Consider the following 26165-nt stretch of genomic DNA (forward strand, 5'->3'; position numbering starts at 1 on the left):
GGTAGGTGGAAGACAAAGATACTGTCTTTGGGAGGGGCCGGGTGTTGACCATTTGTGCTCTCAAAATCCCATGCTACTGTTCACAAGAGCAGATGTGCAGTGTTATGGCAAATTCTTTGGGCCCTATGTTAAGAATTGATGAGGTTGGTAAAGCGCTTTGGTGTCCTTCTAGATGAAAAGGGCCATGTGAGTAGAAATCATCAGTCGTGGGTTCAGTACTTTTCATACTCATTGATAGTCTCATCATCTGGGTGTGAGTTGAGGGAGCTCCTCTTCTGAATGTATGTTAAGAAAGATATTAGCTTAATACACATAGGGAGAAAAAATAAGGAAACCGGAGCTTCCTCTTGTTCAGTGTTTGCTACCAGAGACTTGCTTATGGAATATCAAGCGTCCTTGGATCTCGCAATAAAATTATAGGTAGCAGATACAAAAGCTGATCAATTGCTTTTTAAAAGTGTGAATTGTCTTATTCTTACAAGCAACCATTGAGGAGATTTTCAAAACTGCCTAAGGGAATTAAGAATACAAATCCCAATGAAAGCCGGTGGAATTTGTGATGCGGCATGTACCCCACACAGGCCCTAAGAGGGTTAATGTGGACCTCAGAGGCCAATTAACATACCAGGCTGGACCTAGAGGGAGAGCCAGGCTTAATTGAGGATGAAGCAGAGCTGAGGAAGGTCTGGGATAAGAGTATAAGCAGAGGGAAGCTGCAGGGAGAGAGTCTGCCGTCGCTCTCTGGGACTAGGAACCGTAGGGACAGACAGGAGACAGGGCGTTCCCTGTCTCTGGGAAGGCCGACTGAAAAAAGGCCACGAGGAGGGAATGAATCCTACGATGGGCCCTGGAAAGGGGGCCAGGCACAGAGAATCAGCCCTAAGTGTCAGCCTTCCAGCAGAGAAAGGAGCTGGGGGGACTCAGCAACAAGCCAGGGGACTGAGAATCAGCAGAGAGGCTGCGTTAAGCATCCGCTGCAGAGAAGCAACGCAAGGGGCTCAGAAGTCGGAAGTTAATCAGGAAACAGCAGCAGCACATCTAAAGGAGCAGACCTAGCTGCTTCATACAGGGTCCCTGGGTCAGAACCCAGAGCAGAGGGTGGGCCTGGGTTTCCCACCAGCCACAAGGAAGAGGTGTACAAAGCCCAGGGTGGGAGCTGAAGACTGATCCTGAAGAAGAGGCCAATCAATAGCTCACGAGCGGTGGAAGAATCTCTTGTGTTGGGACATTTCTAGACTTGTCATTGTACGTTTGTTACCCCAGAAGGGGTGGATTTAAATTGTGATCTGTCCGGAGGGCTGTGTTACAGCAAGAGAGACCCCCGCAACGCTGGAGCATCCATCGGCAGGGGCCACCGGATGGAAAGGGTGCCATTATGCCACTCCCGGTCATGAGGAGATGGTGCTCGGGGCTGAGTGAACCCCCTCTCGGTGCTCCTCAATCTGTTAGATGATCTTGAAAATGTCCCGCTGTGTAAATGATGATAAACAAACTGGAGCCATGAACCACTTTACAGCACCTGGGTGGAGGTGATGGTTGCAACTGGGCTCATGTACATCCTGAGGGATGTGAAAGAGCAAATGTGCTTGAGTGTTTGAGCCACAGGGAAGGCAAATATTGCTGGAACACTTCCTGGCTTTCAGTCATCTCTCCTTCACTTAAAGTTAAACCTGCTGCAGTGACTGAGAAAAGGTCACATTGCAATGGTTGTGCCTGTTTGCATGGCTTTGCTCGACAGGACAGATTTGTTCCAGGGAAGGTAATTTTTCAAAGCTTGAGGGTAGTGGGTGCATGGGGTCTTCAATATTGGTCGATTGAGTCTGAGAACACAGTAACTTTCAGCAGTTTGAATCCTTCCTTTCCCTTTTCCTTGCTGATTTGCTCACAGCTTGCCTCGTAGGGTATGTCCTTCTCCTATGGGATATGTTCCTCTGCTGCAAATCGAGTGCTGTGCTCTTGATTAATTTAGTTCATTTTGCTGTTGTACTCTGGCATTAAAAATGCATCTACGCAAATTTTCCTGTACAGTAAATTCAGTCAACATCCTACAGAACTTAGCTGCTTCACGCCTTGAATTGAGAGCTGGTGAGGTGTAAGCGTCGTGTCGGCATCTCATTGAAAGGGAGGAAGGATGGTTAGGGTGCTACTGCGGAACTCCGGAGACCAGCATTCAGTTCCTTACTCCACCACAGACTTCCTGTATGACTTCAGGCAACTCTTCGTGCCTCAGTTCCCCTTCTGTATCATGGTGATAACAGTGCTTCCCCACCTCACAGGGGTGTTGTCAGGATACCTATGTTAAAAGATCACAAGGCTCTTGGATACTGTGGTGATGGAGACTATGTAAGTACCTAACAGAGAGAGCTCTCATAGGCTGCAAGAGTCTTTGTGGTGTAGGTCCTTCCTTTTATCTGGTGAGAACTGGTAAAGGATATTTTTTTAATAAACAGACTTTAAGACAATTCCAAATTAGGGCAAAATTCTAGTACCAGATCTATCCTCGGTGGATCTCAGTTGACTTTCTGTCCTCTCTTCATGTGTTTAAATCTTATTAACGTAAGTGTAATATTTTGTATCCAGCATCCTTCAGACAAACCGTATGCTCCCCCCCCACACACACACACGTTTGCAGAGTTAAATAATAGAATGACTGAGATAAATAATAGCTGAGGGAGAGATGTAGGGAAGGGAGGGGAAGAGGGTATGTTTTCAGATGAGATTTGAAATGAGGTGGAGATTAAGGGAGGTGGAGAGAGAGAGGAAGTTTGTTCCAAATGAAGGCCCTTGCATCTCACATGCTGTGTGTGTGTAGAGGAGCACAGAGGGGGCCTGTGCTAAATGAGCAGAGAGGAGCCTTTTCAGATAGGCTGGAGTGAGCCAGTAGTGGTTATGAAGAGCAAGAAGAGTGATTGTAAATTGGACCCTGAAGCGAAGGGATAGACAGTGGAGTGGGGGGAGAAGCCAGGCAGCTGCATGGTGCCTGCAGGAATCTGGAGAGCTGGGACTTGGCTAAAAGGGAGTTTGCTTAGGGAGGCCAAGATACAAGCAAGGCATGGAAAAAGACTTCAACAAAGGCAGAGTTGAGGCTGATATACAGGCATGGAACATGGTGGGCTTATTTGGGATTAAGCATGATGCCAACTTTTATGGACAATAGAGGCAAATAAGAGTCATTTGGCAAGAAGACAAGGCCAAGGAGATGCCTACACAGCTATCTAGTAGAACTAGTTGGAAAATGGGAACACTTCCTTTTCCCCTCGCCCCCATTGAAAAATTGAAAATGTTGAGCAGCTCCAGAGGCAGTCGAGGAGGATAGCACGAACCATACTGCCAAAAGCTGAGCTGAGATCAAGGGGGATGTGGAGGAGGAGGGAAGTAAAATTTCAATACAAGGAGGGAGGCAATTGGCCACAGGGAGGATTGTGGTTTCCATGCTGTGGCCTGCCAGATGAGAATCTGTCCAGGATATTGTTATGTGATATGTGCTTTGTTTGCTAGAGAAATGAGAGAAGGCCTCTTTATTGCACTCTGCCGAGAAAGGAGAGGTTAGAGGAGGATCAGTCGTTGGACAGCATGTCAGGCGCCAGGGGGAGGGAGTAAGGAATTCATTGACAATGGCAGATTTTTGACACTGGTAAACTCCTATATTGAAGGGAAGGGTTTTGTTGACACTGGTGAGGATGGACAGAACAAGGGCTGGGCAAACAATAGGAAATTAAGGAGGTTGTTTTTTTCTGGAACTGGCTGGTTGTAATGTATCAAAAGCAGAATATCAGAGCAGAGAACCAACACACACATTGTAGAAAGTATTCTTCCCTTGTAATTGCAAGCCTTTTCAAACCAGAGGTGTCCTCTGTTACATAATGTAGTGGTCCATGAAATAAACTTCTAGTACCTGGTGAGAATAGCTTCTACTGTCTAAACTGTCAGACATAATACTTTGCTACTGATCGGCCAACGCTGCAGAATTGATTCTATTTTACGTATGTATGTGCAGTGTTTTGAATGCTGGCTTAAAATGGCAGACTGCGTTTAAAAAACAGCGAGGGGATGCATTCATAACGAGATCCCCTGAAAGCAGAAATGTAAGAAAATGTACAAAGCTTATTGCAAGAACCAGATATCACTGGGCATTCTATAGCTCCTGAAACTAGTCTCATAGCAATCTAACTCCACTGAATTTAGTGATGTTACTCCAGATTTACACCAGTGTAGGTGAGATCAGTATCAGGGCCAACAATTATCTAATACCGGCTTTGTTTCCTTTTGCATACGTCACCATAGACAGCACATCATCAGTTCTTACAGCGCTGAATAAAAGGCCCCACCCTCCAATGTAATTTTCTTGTCAGCTCTACTGTTTAATTAAGTAGGAAGCTCCTGTGAAACGGCAGCTTGTGAGCCTTGTGAGCCTTACTTTTCTCAGAGAAACTGTTTCACTGCCTGTGACTTGTAGGGCTGGGAAATCGGGGCCAGTGAATCTGGTCAAGGGCTGGTTTGGAAAGGTGGTAACTCTACCCATCACAGTCGACTTCCGTGATTTCAGTATTTTTCCCCTTAAAATTTGGGATTCGCTTGAAGCAAAAACTCAAGCTGGGAAATTTTGCATAGAACTCTGCAGAGAGAAACCACTACCAGATTCTGATCCAGTTCCCACAGATTTCAGTGAGAGCTGGATCAGGCCCCAAGCACATGTCTGCCTTCTACTAGATCAAATCATTCTTGTTCATGCATTTGTGTTTCCCACCTGCTATTGGCTGCAGGCCTACAAGAGAAGATGTCCACGTTGTAGTGGTTGGAAATGCACCCTCGCCCCCAACGTGGTGTATTTCTCTTTCAGTTGATATCCAGAATTCACAGATGGTTACAATATTTCTTGATCGGGTTCAGGAGGGCATGGGGCACAGAAACTTTTCGGTCCAGGGCTCCCTGTTTTCAGAGTTTGCTGATTCCTGTTGGGCACAGGTGGTGCCAAAGGAATTTTTGGATCTCTCTCCAAGAATGTTCCTGTGCTGCGGCATGGGGTTGGGCTTCACCTCCCCACATCAAGGGCAAGACGAAAAAGGGAGTCCTTGAGCAGGGGCAGAACGGGGACCCCGGGGGCTCTATCAGGTGCCCAGCGCCTGGATAAGACAGCAGGGTGCAGTTCTTTCTCCCATGTCTCCTCATCCTCTCCATCACTTCCTCAGCATATGCTTTGCTGTTGTAGTTCTGGTCGCTTTCTCCCACGACGAAGAGGAGCTGACCCTGGGCCTTTTCAACAGGGATGATGCTACCTTCATTTGCCTCTGCTCGAGTATCCCCAGTGACACTGAAGAAAGAGAGCAGCCCCAGGGGCATTTGCCGCACACACTCTAATTTGTAAGGTATTGGACTGATGTGGAGATCACGGTAGCGCAGTGCAGTCCCATGGATGGCATTGGTCCCGTTAATGCAAACGGTAGCTGTGATCTGTGGTAGGAACGTTGCCATTGCCAGGGCAATCTCAGCACCTTTGCAGGTTCCAACCACACCAATTCCTGCTCCTCCCACCTGAAAACACGCCATAAAGAAATACATTAAACATTAAATTAATGTCCAGTCTTTGTGTGTTTGTTCTTCCCTTTAAATGATTCCTGTTCTCTGATCAAGTGGCACAACAGTGACAGTCTTATCTAAGTATATTTAGTGTGGCCATCACCAAGATATCTGGATCTTCACTAGTAAGTCAAGATAACATAAGCATCCAACTGACATAAGTTTGAAAGATAGATATTCACCACTGCACCTTAAATTATGCAAGGCAAACACCAAGACAGCAAATGCAGACTGTATTTGCACATGGCCAGTTAGATGTATGTAAATATTCAGCTTTCTACATGCAATTGTGCAATTAAATTAAATGTGCAATTATAAGTATTAACTGCAAATATCCATCTTGCTATCTCCATCTCCAGAACTATGTATCCACTCCCCATACTTTCCAGTTTAAATGTGGCTGTCATAATTACCTTGGAAATTAGCTCTCTGTCTCCCTACCACCACCATCACCACCTCTGCTTTTAAAAAAACAACAACTTTGATTACATATGTGCTTGTTGATAGCTGGGCAGACATTTGAGATAGCAGGCAGGGGCTTGACCTAGTGATGTTAACTCTACTGAGCAATATGAGGGAAGAGAATGGGGTTGTACCACCAGCCATGTCATCCTTCAGAAGAAGATGAGGTTCTGTCTACTCCATCTCCCTTGGAAATCCCATTGCATTCCCTGCTCCCAAAAAATGTTAGATTAAAATCCCTGGTGTCTTGACCCTATTGCCTTGCTCAGTAACAAGCTGTAGTGCCTAACGCTGGGTGGGACTCAAAATGATAGGACATGTTCCTCTTTGAACGCAGAGCTAGTTTTACTACAGACCCAACAGGACCCATTCTGTGAAGCAGAGAAGATTGTGATCTAGTCAGAAGGCCAAAGATAAGATGAAGTCTGGAGCACCTTTGAGCATACTCAACAGGAGAATAAAACTTGCAGTTGGTCATCTTTGTCTTCCCTGGAAGGTGTGACAGTGGGGAAGAATACCCCGTTGATGGCGGGGCTTTCAGGGAGTTGCAATATGGACCAGGCAGTAATTCAAGATATGTCTACACTGCAAAAAAATGGTGTGTTCTTAACTCAGCTTAGCTGACCAACATTAGCTAACTCGGGTTAAAATAGCAGTGACGACACAGCAATTCAGCTTATGACTCAGGTTAGTAACTCAAGTTAAAGATTATATGGGAGAATGGGGATGACCTTGAACTACTTACCTGAGTTAAAAGTCACGTTGCTGTGACCTCACAGCTCTTCTAACCTGGGTCAGCTAACCCAAGTTAAGAACACACTGCTTTTTGCAAGGTAGTTATATACTTAGAGACACAAGCTACACCTTATGGAGGTTTGTTGGCTTTCTTCAGCAGTGGTTGTGATAGGGAGACAAGATATAGAACTTATCCGTGAGCAGAAGGTACCTTTGGATGTTCCAAGAGTATGTTGGCAGCTTCCTCAAAATATTCCAGATCCACCTCATCTAGAAAACTGGGCAGGTCTTCATACGCAAAGTAAGCTAGGGCCAGTGCAGCAAAGCCACGACTGGCAAGGAGGCTGGCTCGGAATTCAGTGAGTCCACCCATGCCACCAAACATGTCAATCAGCCCTGGAAAAGGACCTTCCCCTGAGGAGAACAAGGAAGATAAAATGAGTGAAAACCAGAGACTTAAACAAGGAAAGGGAAGCATGGATTCACAGAATCATAGAGGATTAGGGTCGGAAGAGACCTCAGGAGGTCAGCTAGTTCAACCCCCTGCTCAAAGCAGGACTAACCCCAACTAAATCATCTCAGCCAGGTCTTTGTCAAGCCGGGCCTTAAAAACCTCTGAGGATGGAGGTTCCACCACCTCCCTAAGTAACCAGTTCCAGTGCTTCACCACCCTCCTAGTGAAATAGTTTTTCCTAATATCCAACCTAGACCTCCCCCATTGCAACGTGAGACCATTACTTCTTGTTCTGTCATCTGCCACACCTGAGAACAGCCAAGCTCCATCCTCTTTGGAACCCCCTTTCAGGCAGTTGAAGGTTGCTATCAAATCCCCTCTCACTCTTCTTTTCTGCAGACTAAATAAGCCCAGTTCCCTAAGCTTTTCCTCATAAGTCATGAGCCCCAGACCCCTAATCATTTTCATTGTCCTCTGCTGGACTCTTTCCAATTTGCCCACATCCTTTCTGTAGTGGGGGGCCCAAAACTGGACATAATACTCCAGATGTGGCCTCACCAGTGCCGCATAGAGGGGAATAATCACTTCCCTCGATCTGCTGGCAATGCTCCTACTAATGCAGCCCAATCTGCTGTTAGCCTTCTTGGCAACAAGGGGACACTGCTGACTCATATCCAGCTTCTCATCCAATGTAATCCCCAGGTCCTTTTCTGTCCTAAACTGCTGTTTAGCCAGTCGGTCCCAGCCATGCCTGGGATTCTTCCATCCTAAGGGCAGGACTCTGCACTTGTCCTTGTTGAACCTCATCAGATTTCTTTTGGTCCAATCCTTCAATTTGTCTAGGACCCCCTGAACCCTCTGGACCCCTACCGTCTAGCTTATCTACCTCTCTCCCCAGATTAGTGTCATCCGCAAACTTGCTGAGGGTGCAGTCCATCCCATCATCCAGATCATTACTGAAGATGTTGAACAAAACCAGCCCCAGGACCAACCCCTGGGGCACTCCCCTTGATAGTGGCTGCCAACTAGACATGGAGCCGTTGATCACTACCCATTGAGCCTGATAAGCTATCCAGCTTTCTATCCACCTTTTAGTCCATTCATTCAATACATACTTTTTAAACTTGCTGGCAAGAATACTGTGGGAGACCGTATCAAAAGCTTGGCTAAAGTCAAAGTATATCACATCCACCGCTTTCCTCATATCCACAGAGCCACTTATCTCATTATAGAGGGTGATCAGGTTGGTCAGTATGCCTTGCACTTGGTGAATCCATGTTGACTGCTCCTGGTCACCTTTCTGTCCTCCAAGTGTTTCAAAATGGATTCCTTGAGAACCTGCTCCATGATTTTTCCAGGGACTGAGGTGAGGCTGACTGATCTGTAGTTCCCCAGATTCTCCTTCCCTTTTTTAAAGATGGGCACTATATTTGCCTTTTCCAATCGTCCAAGACCTCCCCCGATCGCCACAAGTTTTCAAAGATAATGGCCAATGGCTCTGCAACCACATCAGCCAATTCCCTCAGCACCCTCGGATGCATTAGATCCGGATGCACAGACTTGGGCATGTCCAGCTTTTCTAAATCGTCCTTAACCTGTTTTTTCACCACTGAGGGTTGCTCACTTCCTCCCCATACTGTGCTACCCAGTGCAGCATTGTGGGAGCTGACCTTGTCTGTGAAGACCGAGGCAAAAAAAGCATTGAGTACTTCAGCTTTTTCCACATCATCTCTCACTAGGTTGCCTCCCCCATTCAGTAAGGGTCCCACACTTTCCCTAACCTTCTTCTTGCTAACATACCTGTAGAAACCCTTCTTGTGACCCTTCACATCCCTTGCTACTGCAACTCCGATTGTGCTTTGGCCTTCCATTGTACACCCCTGCATGCTCGAGCAATATCTTTATACTCCTCCCTAGTCATCTGTCCAAGTTTCCACTTCTTGTAAACTTCCTTTTTGTGTTTGAGACCAACGAAGATTTCTCTGTTAAGCCAAGCTGGTTGCCTGCCATATTTGCTATTCTTTCTGCACATCGGGATGCTTTGTTCCTGTGCCCTCAATAAGTCTTCTTTAAAGTACAGCCAGCTCTCCTGGACTCCTTTCCCCCTCATATTAACCTCCCAGGGGATCCTGCCCATCAGTTCCCTGAGGAAATCAAAATTTGCTTTTCTGAAGTCCAGGGTCCGTATTCTGCTGCTCTCCTTTCTTCCTTTTGTCAGGATCCTGAACTCGACCATTTTATGGTCATTGCTGCCCAGGTTGCCACCCACTTCTACTTCCCCTACCAATTCTTCCCTGTTTGTGAGCAACAGGTCAAGAGGATAATGGGAGCTAATTGGTTCCTCCAGCACTTACACCAGGAAGTTGTCCCCAACCCTCTCCAAAAACTTCCTGGATTGTCTGTGCACTGCTGTATTGCTCTCCCAGCAGATATCGGGTGATTAAAGTCACCCATGAGAACCAGGGCCTGTGATATGGAAACTTCTGTTAGTTGTCTGGAGAAAGCCTTGTCTACCTCATCCTCCTGGTCTGGTGGTCTATAGCGGTGCCCACCACATTGCTCCCACGTCTAAACTTAACCCAAAGACTCTCACCAGGCTTTTCTCCAGTTTCATATTGGAGCTCTGAGCAATCATACTGCTCTCTTACATACAGTGCAACTCCTCCACCTTTCCTCCCCTGCCTGTCCTTCCTGAACAGTTTATACCCATCCATGACAGTGTTCCAGTCATGTGAGTTACCCCACCACGTCTCTGTTATTCCAATCACATCATAGTTCCTTGACTGTGCCAGGACTTCCAGTTCTTCCTGCTTGTTTCCCAGGCTTCTTGCGTTCCTGTACAAGCACCTAAGATAACTAGCTGGTTGCCCTACTTTCTCAGTATGACTCAGGAAGGCCTCCCTATGGCACCCTCCTCCTTGTGTTTCCTCCCGGTATCCCACTTCCCCACTTACCTCCAGGCTTAGGTCTCCCTCCCCCAGCAAACCTAGTTTAAAGCCCTCCTCACTAGGTTAGCAACCCTGCCTGCAAAGATACTCTCCCCTCTCTTCGTTATGTGGATCCCATCTCTTCCTAGCAGTCCTTCTTCCTGGAACAACATCCAAAGCCCTCTCTTCGACACCACCTGTGCAACCACGCATCTACCTCCACAATACAATGGTCCCTACCTGGGTCCCTACCATTAGGGTCCCTGGGCCGGAACCCGGAGTAGAGGGAGGACCCAGGTTCCCCCCCAACCCGCCACTACAGGAACATCTCCTGGGAAGGGAAGACAGATCTCTGTCAGGACAGGAGGCTAAACTGTTCTGAAACACGCCTCGTAGGGACAACAGAGACGGTGGGAGTTCTCTCGCCAACCTCCTTGCTGGCTTATGATGAGAAGGGCTCAGTAGACTGTAACCCTGGCCCTAGAAGGAGAAGGGCTACATGGAGGGTTGCAGTGAGCCCCTGAGGCTAGCATAAACCGCCTGGAAGCGCGGGACCCACGGGCACAAGGTCAGAGCTCTGCCGCACTAGCCAATGCAGCTGAGATTTGCTGCATTGGCTAGTGCTCATGACAAACTGCTGGGAAAATCTTCAGGCCAGGAATTAGTCACAGAAATTATCTGGCAAACAAATACATTGGAGGAGATTGCAATCAGTTGGCAGACCCGTCGTGAAGAGAAAAAGCAACCTTTGCTGAATCAAGTTCTTCTTTATGGCCCATTCTCCCCATTCTAGAACCGAGGAGATGGGGATTCTCTCACCTGGAGGGAGGAAGAGGGCTCCGCGGACTCTGCTGCCTCTGATCTGCACCCGCTGTACTCCAGGTGCCACGTACCACCTCTCCACAGTCTGGCTGGCTGCAGGCTGATCGCGGGGTGAGGAAAACAAATGATGGGAGTCGAACAAGTCCAGGCGGACCCGGAAGGGACTCTGCATCACATCCCGCTTCATCAGCCTGTGGAACAGCTTTTCTGGCTTCAGGCACTGAAACAGACCCATGGGCTGCACACCTGTGTAATCCCCTCCAGTGGCAGCAGCCCGCTCCAGGTCCACTTCTCCAGCCTTATCTGACCAGTAGAGTGCTTGGGAGTAGAAGGGCACCCCTTTCTCATCGGTCAGAGAGGCTTGGAGGGTCACCAGCTGGGACGGGGGCAAGCCAGAGACCTGGATTTTCAGTGGTTCATCAGCAAGGGATATCTTCGGGGTGACTATGAGCCTGATCATTGCTAAAGCAGGGGCTGCCGATAGCCCTCATGTACCTGGGAAACAAGGAGAGATGAAAGGATGAAAGTAGGAATACCAGATGGTTAAACTACAGTGTGCTGAAATAAGAGGTAGGCATGGAAGATTCCGATTAAGTCAGGCCATCCAGCCCATTGCCTGGTAATACTTCGTCTTGCTCACAGCAAATGCAATCACAATGGTGTGAATGCTTGTGCACCGTGAGAAGCACTTGTGCCTGTGGCTATGTGGTGTAATATGAGGTTTCAGCAGCAGTCACCACAGCATCACTGAATCAAAGGTCTGAGTGGAGCTCACGGTTCAAAGAAACTCATGAAAAAACCATGGAACAGCTCATCTGATTGTGGGGCTCAGGATTTCTGGATGCCACAGGGATTGTTGATCATAGAACAAGGGGCTCATCTGCTAGTTCTCTGCTTGGAATAGTTTTTACTGCAACATCCACACCCCGTTAAGATGTAAATAGCAATGTGCTGGAGGTGCAAGAACCATGTGTGATGGGTTTGGTCACAGAGACCCCCTTGGGACTGTTACCTGACGTAATGAAACTACCTCTGAGCCCATTTCCCCTGTTAGCTTGGGACTTCCAGAACCCTGCCTTGTTCAGCCAGACATGCTAGCCTGCTGCAACACAGACCCAGGGTCTGAACCATGTCCCCAAAGCTGCAAGTTTTAACTGAAAACCACTCATCAGGTACTCCTGTCTCCAGCACCGAGACACCCAGCTCTCAAGAAGATCCAAACCCCAAATAAATCCAATTTTTCTCTGTATAAAGCTTATATAGGGTACACTCATAAATTGTCCGCCCTCTATAACACTGATAGGGAGATATGCACAGCTGTTTGCTCTCCCAGGTATTAATCACTTACTCTGAGTTCATTAATAAGATCACTTTTGTTTATTAAGTATAAAAAGTAGGATTTAAGTGGTTTCAAGTAATAAGACAGAACAAAGTAAGTCACCAAGTAAAATAAAACAAAACACGCAAGTCTAAGTCTAATACATTTAAGAAACTGAATACAGATAAATCTCACCCTCAGAGATGTTCCAATAAGCTTCTTTCACAGACTAGACTCCTTCCTAGTCTGGGCCCAATCCCTTCCCCTGGTACAGTCCTTGTTCCAGCTCAAGTGGTAGCTAGGGGATTTCTCATGACTGGCAGCCCCCATTTGTTCAGTTCCACCCCCTTTTATTGCTTTGGCACAAGGCAGGAATCCTTTGTCTCTCTCTAGGTTCCCACCCCTCCTTCTAAATGGAAAAGTGCCAGGTTTAAGATGGATTCCAGTTCAGGTGACATGATCACATGTCACTGTAAGATCTCTTTCACAGCCTAGTAGCTGGAAGACAGGTACATAGGAAGGCTTGCAGGTAAACAAACCCACTCACAGCTTATTGATTCTGAAGCACCTTTAATGGCTTCCACTTAACATGTTTACATTAGTAATACAAGTTTATATCTTAGGGTCTGGCTACACTTGCAGCTGTACAGTGCTGGGAGTTCAACCTGTCTTCATACAGCTGAGTAGGGAAAGTGCTGCAGTCTGTCCACACTGACAGCTGCCAGCGCACTGTCATGGCCACATTTGCAGCTGCATTGGGAGCACTGCATTATGGGCAGCTATCTCAATGTTCAAGTGGCTGCAACGTGCTTTTCAAAGGGGGGGGGTGTGGAGTGTGATAGGGAGTGTGGGGGGAGAGAGAGTGGATTTATGGAGCCAACACTGTGTCAGCTCCCTGCCTTGCAACTGAGGATTTCTGAATTATGCGGCCTTAGAGGAAAGGTTTGAGAGCTGATTATTTTCCAGAATGAAGCAGAAAGATACTCACCAGGCTTTTCTCCAGTTTCATATTGGAGCTCTGAGCAATCAGAAAGATACTATGAAAGCCTGTATCGGTTAAAGCATTTACTTGGTGCCCAAAGTGCTCGACTTTATTTGTGTCAACTGGTTCTCTGCTTTTTCTGTTTTCTTAGTTACTGAGTGCCCCTCTACAGTGATAGCAGAGTTTGAGGTATAGCTCTCTGGGCAGAAATAGTAGTAATGCTTTGTACTTCTCTAGCATCTTCCGTGCCAGGACCTCAGAGCATTTGACAAGCATTCATGCAAGCATCTGTGTTTGTGTTTTCATCTTCCAGGGCATCTTCTGCCAGAATGCACTGCCACGCGCTAGAAACGATTGCTCATTTTCCAAATCCACAACTAGGAAAAAAACTAATATGTCCAGGTCTCAGCGTGACTTACATTTGCTGTAGCAATGAATGAAGCCAAGTCAGTCAGTCTGTTCCGGTGGAGTGCCGTGGAGCCACCCCCAACGGGGCTGTCCACGTCTATTTATTATAAGTGGTTACATAAATCATGCTATTATGCGCATGTGCTAACATAATCCAACTACTTCGCCCCCTTCCCTGATTGGTGCCTTATGCATTGTGTACTCCCGAAGTATGCACCTGGTCGGCGCTTTATCAGTGAGTCTCCTGATCAAGTGTGGGGGTGTGGGAACCACTTCAGCCGCTTGAGAAGTGTAACATTCCTACATCCCCTCCTTTTCTGTTTTGTCGACCCGTGCCTGGTCCGCAAGTTTCATGATTCTATGGGCATACATGACGGCTTGGAATGTAGGCAGGGGTTTGCGCCGACAGGGTGTAAAGCACATCCTAATATTATTAGGACTACACTGAGCAAAGCAACAAAAACCAATCAAGCAGGCAGTAACAATCAAAACATATTGCAAAACAGTTTGGACCCATCCCATGGATGGCAGCCACGCCCAGAGGTCATCCCACCATGGTGGGTTCCTGTCCTGCTGAATGTGTTGTGCCAATTCTTGGAGGTTATCTATGTGTGCATAAATCCGTTTAGAATTGTCTGTCAGATTAAAACAACACATGCCATATACCTCCTCACATCCCACATGGCTAAGCAATAGCAGGTAATCAATTGCCGCTCAATTATCTAATATGGCATTTATAAATTTAAACATCCCCGTTGCATGTGCAGCATCGCCTGGTGCCTTACATACTGGGACCAGGCAGGTGCCCAACAGGCCATGCATCTCAGGGGCCTGCTGTAAACAAAAGGAGGATCGATTGGCAAGGATCACAAGTCAAGCCCATATATTACAACACATACGGTTATGCAATTCGGGTTTGGCCCTAGCCTGTAACACACAAAAACAACACAACAATATGGTAAAGGAATTAGCAATCAACAAGCAAAGATAACAGCAGTAAAATTCTCGGGGGTAGGCTTGGCCTTGTTATTCTCCAGCGTTTGCTGAGCCTGCTGCGCCAGTCGTTTCACCTGCCCCCAGGTAACCTTTGGTGCCGTCTTTGTGGCTCGGCACACTGGAAAGGTCTCGGTTAGGGTCAGATTGAAGTTGAATATCGGGTTCTTGAGGCTTTGATGCCACGTCATTGTGCCACGGTCGCACATCCTTGGCAGGGACCCACAATGAAACTGTGGGAGTAAGCACAGCGGCATGCCCTCGTCCCCAGGTTATCAATGGAACGGGGCCATACCAATTAGGGTCTGGGCTCTGCCTATATTTGACAGATGGGCATGGGAGCGGGGTTTCCGTCTTAAATATCATTCAGTGGCTGTAAAATTCTGAAAGATATTTAAAATATTTAGGGTAAACAAAACTATCGCTAATTAATTTTGCTTGGCTCCCATGGTTGGCCCATCATCCCCCACTGTTTTATTTTGCTTTTTCAGGGACTCTTTAAGTGTATGATAGATCCGTTCCACAATGGCTTGACCTGTGGAGTTATACAAAATACCAAAAACGTGATTAATTTGCCACTGCGCAGAAATCTGCAAATCTGTAAAAATGTAGGCGGGCCATTATCGATTTTTATCTATCGGGGCGGCCCATTACGCCACCGCAGCAAAATGTAATTAATTACATATTTGGCCTATTCGCCCCATTGGGGGGTGGCCCAAATGTAATGAAAGTAGGTATCAATAGTAACATGTAAATGTTTCCAGGGAAAAAAAAGGGGAATAAAGCATAATATCCAATTGCCAAATTTGATTGACTAAAAGGCCGCGGGGGTTAACACCCAGTTCGGGATAATAAAAAAAACTTGCACAATAATTACAGGTTCAAACAATATATTGGGCTTAAATTAGGGGGATCATTAAATGCTTCACTAAAAATTTAACATTTCAATAAAAAAATGCATGACTATCAATGGAATCCAAAAGGAACAGAATGGGTTAACTGAAAAAGTTAAAGGAAAAAAAAACGCTGACCTCAAGGACACCACGTACAAGAATTGAAACTTGGCGAACAGCCAAGAGAAAGGGAGGGCTTTGCGAACAGCCAAGAAGAAGGGGAACTTGGCGAACAGCCAAGAAAAGCTGCAATGAAAACGGCAGGACTCGGCCGGGCAATAGCAAAATATATTAGCCAAAAAGGGAAGGGAAGGATCACCATCTGGGCCCATGAGTCCCCTTGGTGCTGCTGTTTTGGCATATGAGCCCAAATCTAAACATAATTTTTTTCCACATAATCACTATCTATTACCCTGGGGACTATCTAAATGCCATATTTTCCGGCATAAAACCAGGGAGAATTAACCCCATCGTGCCCGGGGGCAGGGGTCCAGAAAATCAAATAAAAACCACCACCTCCTGGGAAAAATAAGCTCCCTATCTTTAAAACAAGGAAAAATCATTAATAAAACAATCTTTAAAACCTATTATCATAAACCAACAATCATATGGGATAAAACTGGAATTTGGGGTTCCACACTGCAGGGGTCCCATGGGTTGCATGCATTAATCGCTCTAAAATCATGGAGCATTCGCCATGTACCAAATTTCTACTTGATAACAAAAACTGGCGAATTCCAGGGGCTAGTGGATTTTTCCACATGGCCCGCCTGGTATTGTTCCTCACATAAGTGACACAATGCAAAAAACTTCTCCTGGGGCAGTGGCCACTATTCCACCCACACAGGGGTACTGATTAGCCATACAAGGGAAAGGGCAGTAAACTCAATCATGAATGGTAAAATGTGAACAAAATGAATTAACTGAAAAAGGCTGAAGATAAATTTCTGGCCTCAGTCAAAAACACCACTAGCTACCAGAACTTGGCGAACAGCCAAGAGAAAGGGGGGCCTAACTACACCCAAGCAAAAGCGACAAAACTTGGCCAGGCACTAACAGCCCCGGCCTCAGTAATGAATAGTAAAATGCAATCCACATTTGCTTAACAAGTCTCTTCCCCATAGGGATACAGCAATATCCATAATATAGGGCTTAAGGAGAATCTCCTTTCCCCCTTCTCGCGGAGTAAGAGCAATCCATCGGGTGCTTTATTGAGCAGCCTGCAATCCGCCCACTCCCCAAATGGCTGGCACTTCGGATTTGTCCCAGGTGGACGGCCACTGCCGAGCGGAGATGACTGTAACGTCAGCTCCAGTATCCACCAGTCCCTCAAGGAGGATACCGATAAGCGAGTTTCCTCATTAATTCCCACTGGGCATCAGGATTATCTGCCTGCTCTCGTATAGCGGCGAACTGTCCTGCTCCATACAATTGCTCGGGAGTATAGGCCCCCCCCCAATGCCTTCTTATGGCGTTCGATTTCTTTCTGCAGCCACTGTATTTCTTTCTTGTGATGATTAATTTATTCTAACATGCCTCGGGTAAAGGTGGATTCCAATCCAGACTCAGTAGCCGCTCGTCTCGCCTCTCGCAGAACAGAATAGGGGAGGGCTGTAATGTCCACCTCAACCTCCCCCTCTGCGTTGCCTGGGCGATGTGTCACTGGGAAGGCAGCCAGTAGCTCCCTTATCTCTTTGGAGCTCTGTCCTCCCTCGCTGCTCAATTCTCCCATCTCCTCCCTGTGTATCATTGCCTGAAAAGGGGACAGCTGAAAATTCAGCTGTGAAGAGCCATCCGTACCCGGACATGCATCATGGCATTCGGGTACCGCCTCAAGCGGCAGAGGGGGCAAGATCAGAGGGTAAGGAGGGGGGGCCCAAGGCACGGGGGCGAGAAGGATAGCCCTGGATAACGCTCCAACTCTGATTGAATCCAGAGCCTCTGTACATCGCTGCCAAAGCAGGAGCCATTGCACCGCAGCTCTAGGCTCTGCGTGCAGTGTCGCCCCTATCTTTATCCAATCTTCTACTGACAGTGACCCGTGATCCGGGTACCAAGGACATTGGCGATTGATTTCAATTAATAGCTTTTCTAACTGACCCAGGGAAACTGGCCTGCCAGTCTGTCGTATGATATCTTGCAGCTGTTTTGCATGAACCTTTTGCTGAGCTGACAATTTCCCCCCCATACTCACGAAACAGGGCTATTTAGCGAGGGTCGATGCATCGGAGGCTTTTCCAGCCGGTGAGCAGGGGGTATCACGTTGGGGTCACCAGATGTAGCAATGAATGAAGCCAAGTCAGTCAGTCTGTTCCGGTGGAGTGCCGTGGAGCCGCCCCCAATGGGGCTGTCCACGTCTATTTATTATAAGTGGTTACATAAATCATGCTATTATGCGCATGTGCTAACATAATCCAACTACTTCGCCCCCTCCCCTGATTGGTGCCTTATGCATTGTGTACTCCCGAAGTATGCACCTGGTCGGCGCTTTATCAGTGAGTCTCCTGATCAAGTGTGGGGGTGTGGGAACCACTTCAGCCGCTTGAGAAGTGTAACATTCCTACAATTTGCGGCACAGAGCACTCAAGTGCCATGCCTATCAGAGCCAGGACTGCTTCCACACTGCCCTGACTCCTAAATCCATTCTTGGTATTAGTGAGGCCACTTGTTTTGGGAACCTGAGACTTTGCCTTTAGCTAATTACCCGTTGCTTATACACAGGACATTCTCTCTTAATTATTTCCTAACACACACGCTCACAAAGACATTCCCTGAGTATATTGCTGATTCCACAGAGGCTCACACACCTACCCTCAATCCCTAGAGGCTCACAAGACTGCCTCGCTCACCAAGCACAATAAGCTCCTGTTGCTGGCCCAAAAGGCCTGAGGCAGCAAACAGTGGTTCGTTGCCCGGTATGCTTCGTTCCAAATAACACACCAAGGTGGAGAATGCAGAAAAAGTTTATTTGAGCCCAAATAATGGTGCAAGGGAGATATTACAATCTCAAATCCTGCACACAGATGCAAGCTGTGTGTCTCTTCTTATACATGACTTCAACTAGGCATCCTCATTACCCCCCACTAGTCTCCTCCCCCCTCCTATATAGTACACATATTGTATAGTTAACAATTAAATCATCCTTGACAGCAAACAATTCATCTTGTAACTTTTCAAGGCTGTTACCTTGGTTTACTTCTGAATTTATTACTTTGTCTCCCCTTCCCTCCTCCTCTTTCTAAACTAAACACAAGTAGGGCCCCTGTTTACTATCTTCTGGTGTCAGTGTTATACTGATAAGAAGCTGTTACACATTCCATTCTCAATTCTGACCTGGGAGTTCAATCAGAGTTTAGACATGGAGGCACTCTGGACAAACATAGCATTAACTTTGGTTCATTCAGGCCTGGTACAGAAAAGCTTCATTAATACTGTGATTTTCCACCCTCCTGAGTTATCTAGGGCTATGCCTAATGGCACCAACAATTCCCCCCTTTGAGAATACTCAACAAACATTTGGCTGAGTTTTCTCATACTTTGAAGACAAAAAACAATTAAACTCTAGAGAGCTGGGGTATTCAGTTCCACATTCATCCTCCCTATGGACCCGGTAGGATTCAGTATGTGGAAGCCCACACCCACTCTAACTGGTCCATATGCTTGGAAAGAGCACTGTGAATTTCCATACTTCCATCCAGAAAGAGTCCAAGTACGTCATCATGACCACAGATCAGATGGTTCCTGATAGTCTGTAAGGGCAGTGGGCCAAGTCTGGTGCTCAAAATCCATCTAAATATACCAGATCCCACTGCAATACCTTCCCAGTCTCAGTGATTTTCAATACCATCTCTGTCAGTAACGTCTGGGTCACAGAACTAAGGGTGGAAATGACATGTAACTCACCAACTCCAGCCTGTACTTAAGATAGCTGAGCTTTAAAAATAAGACTAGTGGCCTTTTCTAGTTGGCCCAATTTCTTATCATGTTCCCAGCTTGTAAGAATATTTCAAATGGCTGCTGTATTATTGGCCTGAGTCCACAGGGATCTGGTCAATTCCCTCTTCTTACAGAGGAAACAACCTAGGCTCTCTGTTGTGCTAAGCTAATGGCAGCCCCTTGTGAGCAATACATGCTGAAGGATTTATCCAAACCACAGGGCGCAGCCTGTAGAATAAACCCCAAAATTTAATCAATACCACAGTCTCAAACAGGGGTCCCACAAATTTCTTCCTGCCAGTGTATAATTCTTTGTTTCTTCACCAGGGTCAGTTCATAATGTCCTTTTTGGTCAGGAAATCCTGGATTCTAACACTTCACAACGCTGTTGGTGGTCAGCAGGACTTAATAAGGGTCTTTCCAGCATAGAGCCAAAGCAGTCTTTCGCTGGTGGAGCTTTACATCGATCCAGTTTCCTGGTTCCAAGAAGTGGCAGGCCTCCTAGGGTCTTTGTGTAGTGCGGTTTTACCTGTGAAAAAAAGAAACCTAACACATTTTATTAGTGCCTGTCAGCAATTTGCAGACTTTACAGCTGTGTGGGCACATTTAAGCCCCCCTTGTCTTGGTTATTAGCTAAGTCTTAGCTGAGAGCAGTGTCTTTGAATGGGGCTAATGCCCTATCTTTAAACTCAGCATGTTAGCTATTTTTCCTCAGTTAACTCGTTCTTCTTCCTTTTTCCTTTTTGGCTTCTTTTAACCTACAAAGGAAACTTAGCCTTCACTTATACATCTTTTTCTAACAATGAACACATATACATTGCCTTTATACAGTACATTAGTCTTATTATTTAAAGTTTGTCACATCTATCCTTTTACTAAAATAACTTTTTCCAGAGCTTTGGGACAACAAGCTAGGATAAGCACACCCACTTAGATGAGTTTATTTCATACAACCTCTAGTCCAATAGTTTCCCACCATCCCCAGCCCTCTGGCTAGAAATCTGAGATAGCCAGAAGGATCCCATGTACAATATGGGGAGTGGGTTAACTTTCCATGTCCTTGCTTCCAAAAACTATTGGTATGCAAGTTTTATTAACAATTTTCAATTAAAAGATTTGGCCAATAAAGTTTCTCTTACTTAAGGAGATGTATTAGACTTTAGTATACCATATTTTTCCCAATTTATCCAAACACTTTGTATTCCAAGTTGAACAAAACAAGTATCTACATTCCAATCCAGACTATCCCATAAACAAAACAATTCTGGCCACGAGACAAACACCACAAGACAGAACATAAAACACAAAACATAATTTTTACTGTGCCATCAAAGGCATGGTATGTTGAATGCTGTTCAGCTAGCATCAGTTTTCTCTGATTATCTGAAAGACAAAAACAGGAGTCTACCCTTTCTGGGCAGTCAATCATCACTGAAAATATACAAATACCTTCGTTGATTTCAGGCAAAACAGGGGAATTACCCCATATTTTCATATATATATGTTTCATAGGCAGCTTAGGTCTCAGTGACTTCTACTTTATCAGTTAGATAACTTGCATCAATACAGATGCTTCCTGACTTGCTTTGTACTTGTAACTCCTGCTTTTTAAACACTGAAAGAAAACATCACCACTTATAGTGCCTTTAGAACCTAATAAGATTTCAATTACATAGCACTATATAAACATTTTTTTTAGATAATTCAACTAAATGGGTCATAACCAAATGATTGCAATCTAATAATTTCCTTGCCTGAATTTATTTACAAACATTTCAAAAACACCAAGAATTTTTCTCTTTAGCATTTTTACAAAGTTCAACTGCTGTTCCCTCCAGCAACTATGGAGTTAACTTTTCACACTGCCTTAAATCACTCACTTGTTTCTCCAACAACCACTTTTCTCAACTTAAATCACTATTCCAAGTATCCTCCTGGGTATTTGAAATTCCCATGTATATACCTATTTACTCCTTTCTTCCACTAGACCCTCAAAAGTTTCCAACCCGTTTTCCAATCTCTCCGTCTGTTGCCTGCCTGCCTGGGCCCGATCCTTCTTTTCTAGCTGAACCATTCCTTCCATAGACACCAATTTGCTCCACTACCAGTATTAACTAAGGGGGGTTGGCTTCTCAACTAGCCCCCACCCTTCTGGTCTTTTCCCTAAAACATTTGAACTCACAAGACTACCCGAGTCCTCCCTTGTGAGGCTTGCCACCTGGGCAAAACACATGACCCACTGCTGTTTAATTATTTAATTTCCTCTTGTAGCAAACACACTGCTGTTATGACTGAGCACAAATAGTTAACTTTTGGCAAGTCCCTGAAGGACTGGTACTTGCTTAGCCAGGGCTTCCTTTTCTAACTGGAAATCCTGTCTCAAAGCCTGCAACTTGCTCTGGGCGCAGGTTTGAGTTGCTGTCTGGGTCTTGATCTATGCTCTTAATTGCTCAATTCTAGTTATCAAATACATATTTGTTCTTTTTTCCAACTACTCTATTGCCCAGTCCTGCTGCAACTGGGGGTAGAACCCCTTTCTAGTTCTCAGACTTACTGCAGCTGAGAGTAGGCTCACCTTTAATCATGCAATCCTCAACATATAACACCAACAGTACCAAACAAAAGAAACACAAAATAACAAAGGTAAAACAGATAGATGGTGTAAATTCTATAGGGATCCCCCATTCTCAATTGCTCACCAAACTGTGACAAATCTGTTACCAATTTATCTACTGCAGGACGTTAGGGAAGGATAAAAAACACACCATATAACCAAACCCCAAAGCTTCATCAAGCCTTAAGCCACTTTAATACTCACACATATCCAGACTGACCACGTCTGTATATAACATTCAGAGAAGGGAAATAGGTGGACGGGAGATTATTCTGTATACAGGTTATCCAGAATTTCCAACATGTTTCCACTCTTGGGAGAGCTGTTCTTTTACACCCTGGAATCTCCTGCAGTGTCTCTTTCAGAGATTCCTGTTCAGGTCACCAAGCCATACCAGCTCTGGGATTGCAAAGACTGTTAAATCTCACTGAACAGTTAAGCTTTGCAAATGCAATCTCAGTTCTGTAACTTATATTACCTTTAATTTACCTCTGTCTATATTTTCCCACAGCCAGCTGGGGCCAAAAGCAGTTTTTCTTTGTACTTAGCATAGTCTGCATTGATTCTTGACCTTATACGCAGAGCAGCTCTCTTTATCTCTGGGCTTAGCCAAGTTTCAAATTAACCCATTCCTAGACGAATTGCTCACACTGTGTCAGAGGCTTTTCCTTTGGTAATTAAAAGCTCCTCTGAGATATATGATCTTATCTAGATTGAAGGTACCTTCTAATGAGCATTGTTTAGATGGATTTTCATGCATGTAAAGATTCCAATTCTCTAAATACCTGCAGGTTTCAGGACCATAATGTACGTACATGTACTATGCTGGGGTACCCTTAGGGGGGTGAGGTGGAATGTTTAGACTGTCCCTTCCCCCATTTTCCACTTACACACACAGAGAGGGGGCCCTGTCCGCGCTAGCGGCTCATAAACTAAGAATCTCTCCCTACAGGGCACTCACACAGGAGAGACTAACGAGGATGACTGACTCTCCTACACACCCTTCAGCAAAGAGCGTCGGCTAGTCTCTGGGAGAGGAGCCGCTTACTCTGATTGCATCCAGTGAGATGATCAGACTGTCAGTAGCCCACACGGAAAGGAAAGGGGGGGAGGGAAGATAGGTTCACACATTCCTAGACCCAGGCAGCTTCCTCGCCGGACGATGCCAGGCCGAGTCAGCCCACCGTGGGTCGGATCTCCTAAAGATCCACTAGTTACTGGGCTTGCGTTAGACTACTCCTGATCATTAGCATTTGCTTCACAGGGTAATCTGGGCGTCTTCCAGTAACAGACACTCACACTGGTATACACACACACACACACCAAGACCATTATTCCCACGGACAATCCTCCTCCCAGTGCAGCTCTGGGGCATATGATGGGGGATTTTTACAAGAGCTCTCTATACAAACAGCTTCAGAAGCTACCTGTTCGCTGACAAAACAGAAGTAATTGAAGGATCATGTTGTAATTAAGTGATCCTTCTGGTGGCCACCTTTCCTGGCTCTCTAGTTGATATTGAGGCCAGTCAACTGTACAGAACCTTTTTAGTTTACTCTTAGTCATTGGATCCAAACCAAACACTTTCCAATTTGCTAGAATGCATTCTGGGGGCATACACCGTGCCCTGCCTGTACTCTATCCCTGCCCCATACCTATGGGAAGACACTGGGCGTCCCCAGGTCTTAACAGGCAAACAAAAGGTTAACAGCACTGAACTGTTCCTACCTTATCCACAGGACCGGTTCCTCACCGTCGCCCGCAGCTGCTTCTCCACTATCTGAGTGCGTTGCACCGTTGTGCCTTCCAAGGTCGGTCTGACGCGTCTCTGCCGAGGCCCCCGGTAAAAGCACCGGTACGCGCTGGACATCGGCTGTGACTGTCGTCCACCGGCCATTGGAGGAGTCCGGGCAAGGCACAATTTTGCCTCGAGCCCACCCAGGGATGCCAAAACTGTTGCCGGCCCAAAAGGCCTGAGGCAGCAAACAGTGGTTCGTTGCCCGGTGTGCTTCGTTCCAAATAACACACCAAGGTGGAGAATGCAGAAAAAGTTTATTTGAGCCCAAATAATGGTGCAAGGGAGATATTACAATCTCAAATCCTGCACACAGATGCAAGCTGTGTGTCTCTTCTTATACATGACTTCAACTAGGCATCCTCATTACCCCCCACTAGTCTCCTCCCCCCTCCTATATAGTACACATATTGTATAGTTAACAATTAAATCATCCTTGACAGCAAACAATTCATCTTGTAACTTTTCAAGGCTGTTACCTTGGTTTACTTCTGAATTTATTACTTTGTCTCCCCTTCCCTCCTCCTCTTTCTAAACTAAACACAAGTAGGGCCCCTGTTTACTATCTTCTGGTGTCAGTGTTATACTGATAAGAAGCTGTTACACATTCCATTCTCAATTCTGACCTGGGAGTTCAATCAGAGTTTAGACATGGAGGCACTCTGGACAAACATAGCATTAACTTTAGTTCATTCAGGCCTGGTACAGAAAAGCTTCATTAATACTGTGATTTTCCACCCTCCTGAGTTATCTAGGGCTATGCCTAATGGCATCAACACTCCTGTCACCTCCTTTCTCTTCCCCTCTCCTGGCTTGGGATGCAGCTAAGGAAAATTAGCCTCCTGCAAACTTAAGAACAGATTTTTTACACATATTTAGCCCCCTGAAGATGCAAATATCAGTGAAATCAATGGGAGTTAGGCACCTAGTGAGCTTTTCAAAAGCACCTGAGTGCCTGGCCGCAGCTTGAGCTGTGCACAGAGTTTTTAACAGCTGGACCTTAGCGCCCCCCAAGCTCAGCAGTTCTGCACAAGCCTTTGAGCCCAGTTCCTACCTGCACTCTCTAGCTTCACAAGCTGTGACTCCTCTGTTCCCAAAGACTTCACTGGCTCATTGCAAATCAGCCTCACTCATCTTTTCCATAGCATCCTGCAGGGCTATGGCTCAGCATGTTTCCACAGTAGCCCTGCAGGAAGAGCTTTTCCCCCTGAGAAGCCCTGGATTATGGGTGGATTAAAAGGGGAGAGGCTGGCTGGACCAATAGAGTCAATCTCCTCCCCTTCCTTCCCACACTCCCAGCCTTCCTCTTATCTCCTTCCCGCCCCATCTCTTTCCTAATCCGGCCCCTTGTCCCTCCGTCCAGCTTCCTGTGCTGTCCCCTCCTGTGAGCAGGAAGGCTCCAGAGAGCGAGGAGGGAAGTAACAAAAAGGAGGTTTCAGAATGGCGCTGCCAAGGGAGATAATTGAACCCCATAGTTTACCATCCTGGATCTTTAGGCTAAAGACCCTCAGGTAACTTGGTTTAAAAACCAGTTTCTGTCCACTTAGTATAAACATTAAAGCTCTCCAGTGCTTTCTGTCAAGTTACGACTTTGGTGCTTTTTGCCATCACTTCTCCTACACCTGCTATTCCCCAGCATGCCACTTGCCTGCTCCCTTTCTCCTCCCGGATGGCTCAATTGCAACAGTGAAGCCATTCCTATAGATCAGGGGTGGGCAAACTTTTTGGCCTGAGGGCCACATCGGGTTTTGGAAATGGCATGGAGGGCCAGTTAGGGGAGGGGGGGCATGGCCTGCCCCCCCCAGCCACCCCACCTTCTCACTCCCCTGATGGCCCACCCCCAGGACTCCTGTCCCATCCACTCCCCATTCCTGATGGCTCCGGGACCCCTGCCCCCTCCACCCTCCCCCACTCTGTCCCCTGACCGCTCCCAGAACCCCTGCCTGCCCCCTTCCTTCCTGACCCCGCACCCGGACCCTGCCCCATCCAACCACTCCTTTTCCCTGTCCCGACTGCCCCCTGCTACCTCATCCAACCCCCCACTCCTTCCTGACTGCCCCCCTGACCCCATTCAACCCCTGTTCCCTGCCCTCTGACCACCCCGACTCCTATCCACACCCCTGCTCCCTGACCACCACCCCAAACTCCCCTGACCCCTTACCACACTGCCTGGAGCACCAGTGGCTGGCGGCGCTACAGCCACGCACTGCGCAGCACAGAGACCGGGTCAGGCCGGGCTCTGCAGTGCC

General features: G+C 46.5%; 1 protein-coding gene across 2 annotated transcripts; it reads right to left on the reverse strand.

Moving 5' to 3' along the window:
* Positions 1 to 4464: 4464 nt before the first annotated feature.
* Positions 4465 to 25182, reverse strand: LOC120407813 (acyl-coenzyme A amino acid N-acyltransferase 1-like). Of its 2 annotated transcripts, none has more exons than XM_039543957.1 (4): positions 24971 to 25182; positions 10975 to 11472; positions 6986 to 7188; positions 4465 to 5532 (listed from the first exon to the last, which is right to left on the reverse strand). In XM_039543957.1, the coding sequence occupies exons 2-4, from the start codon at positions 11435 to 11437 to the stop codon at positions 4936 to 4938; spliced, it is 1263 nt and encodes a 420-aa protein (XP_039399891.1). In that variant the 5' UTR covers positions 11438 to 11472; positions 24971 to 25182; the 3' UTR covers positions 4465 to 4935. The 2 variants fall into 2 exon arrangements, with proteins under 2 accessions (XP_039399891.1, XP_039399892.1); XM_039543958.1 differs by lacking the exon at positions 24971 to 25182 and adding an exon at positions 17766 to 17796.
* Positions 25183 to 26165: the final 983 nt, after the last annotated feature.

The sequence above is a fragment of the Mauremys reevesii genome, linkage group 6, assembly GCF_016161935.1.
Source record: "Mauremys reevesii isolate NIE-2019 linkage group 6, ASM1616193v1, whole genome shotgun sequence".
Classification (NCBI taxonomy): domain Eukaryota; kingdom Metazoa; phylum Chordata; order Testudines; family Geoemydidae; genus Mauremys; species Mauremys reevesii.

Bases quoted from the DNA above. Each gene is read 5' to 3' on its own strand.
- LOC120407813 (XM_039543957.1), bottom strand. From the start codon at position 11,437: ATGATCAGGCTCATAGTCACCCCGAAGATATCCCTTGCTGATGAACCA. The intron at 7,189-10,974 runs GTGAGAGAATCC...TGTTCTCCTCAG, and splicing joins AGCCCTCTTCCTCCCTCCAG to GGGAAGGTCCTTTTCCAGGG. The intron at 5,533-6,985 runs GTACCTTCTGCT...GCGTGTTTTCAG, and splicing joins TACTCTTGGAACATCCAAAG to GTGGGAGGAGCAGGAATTGG.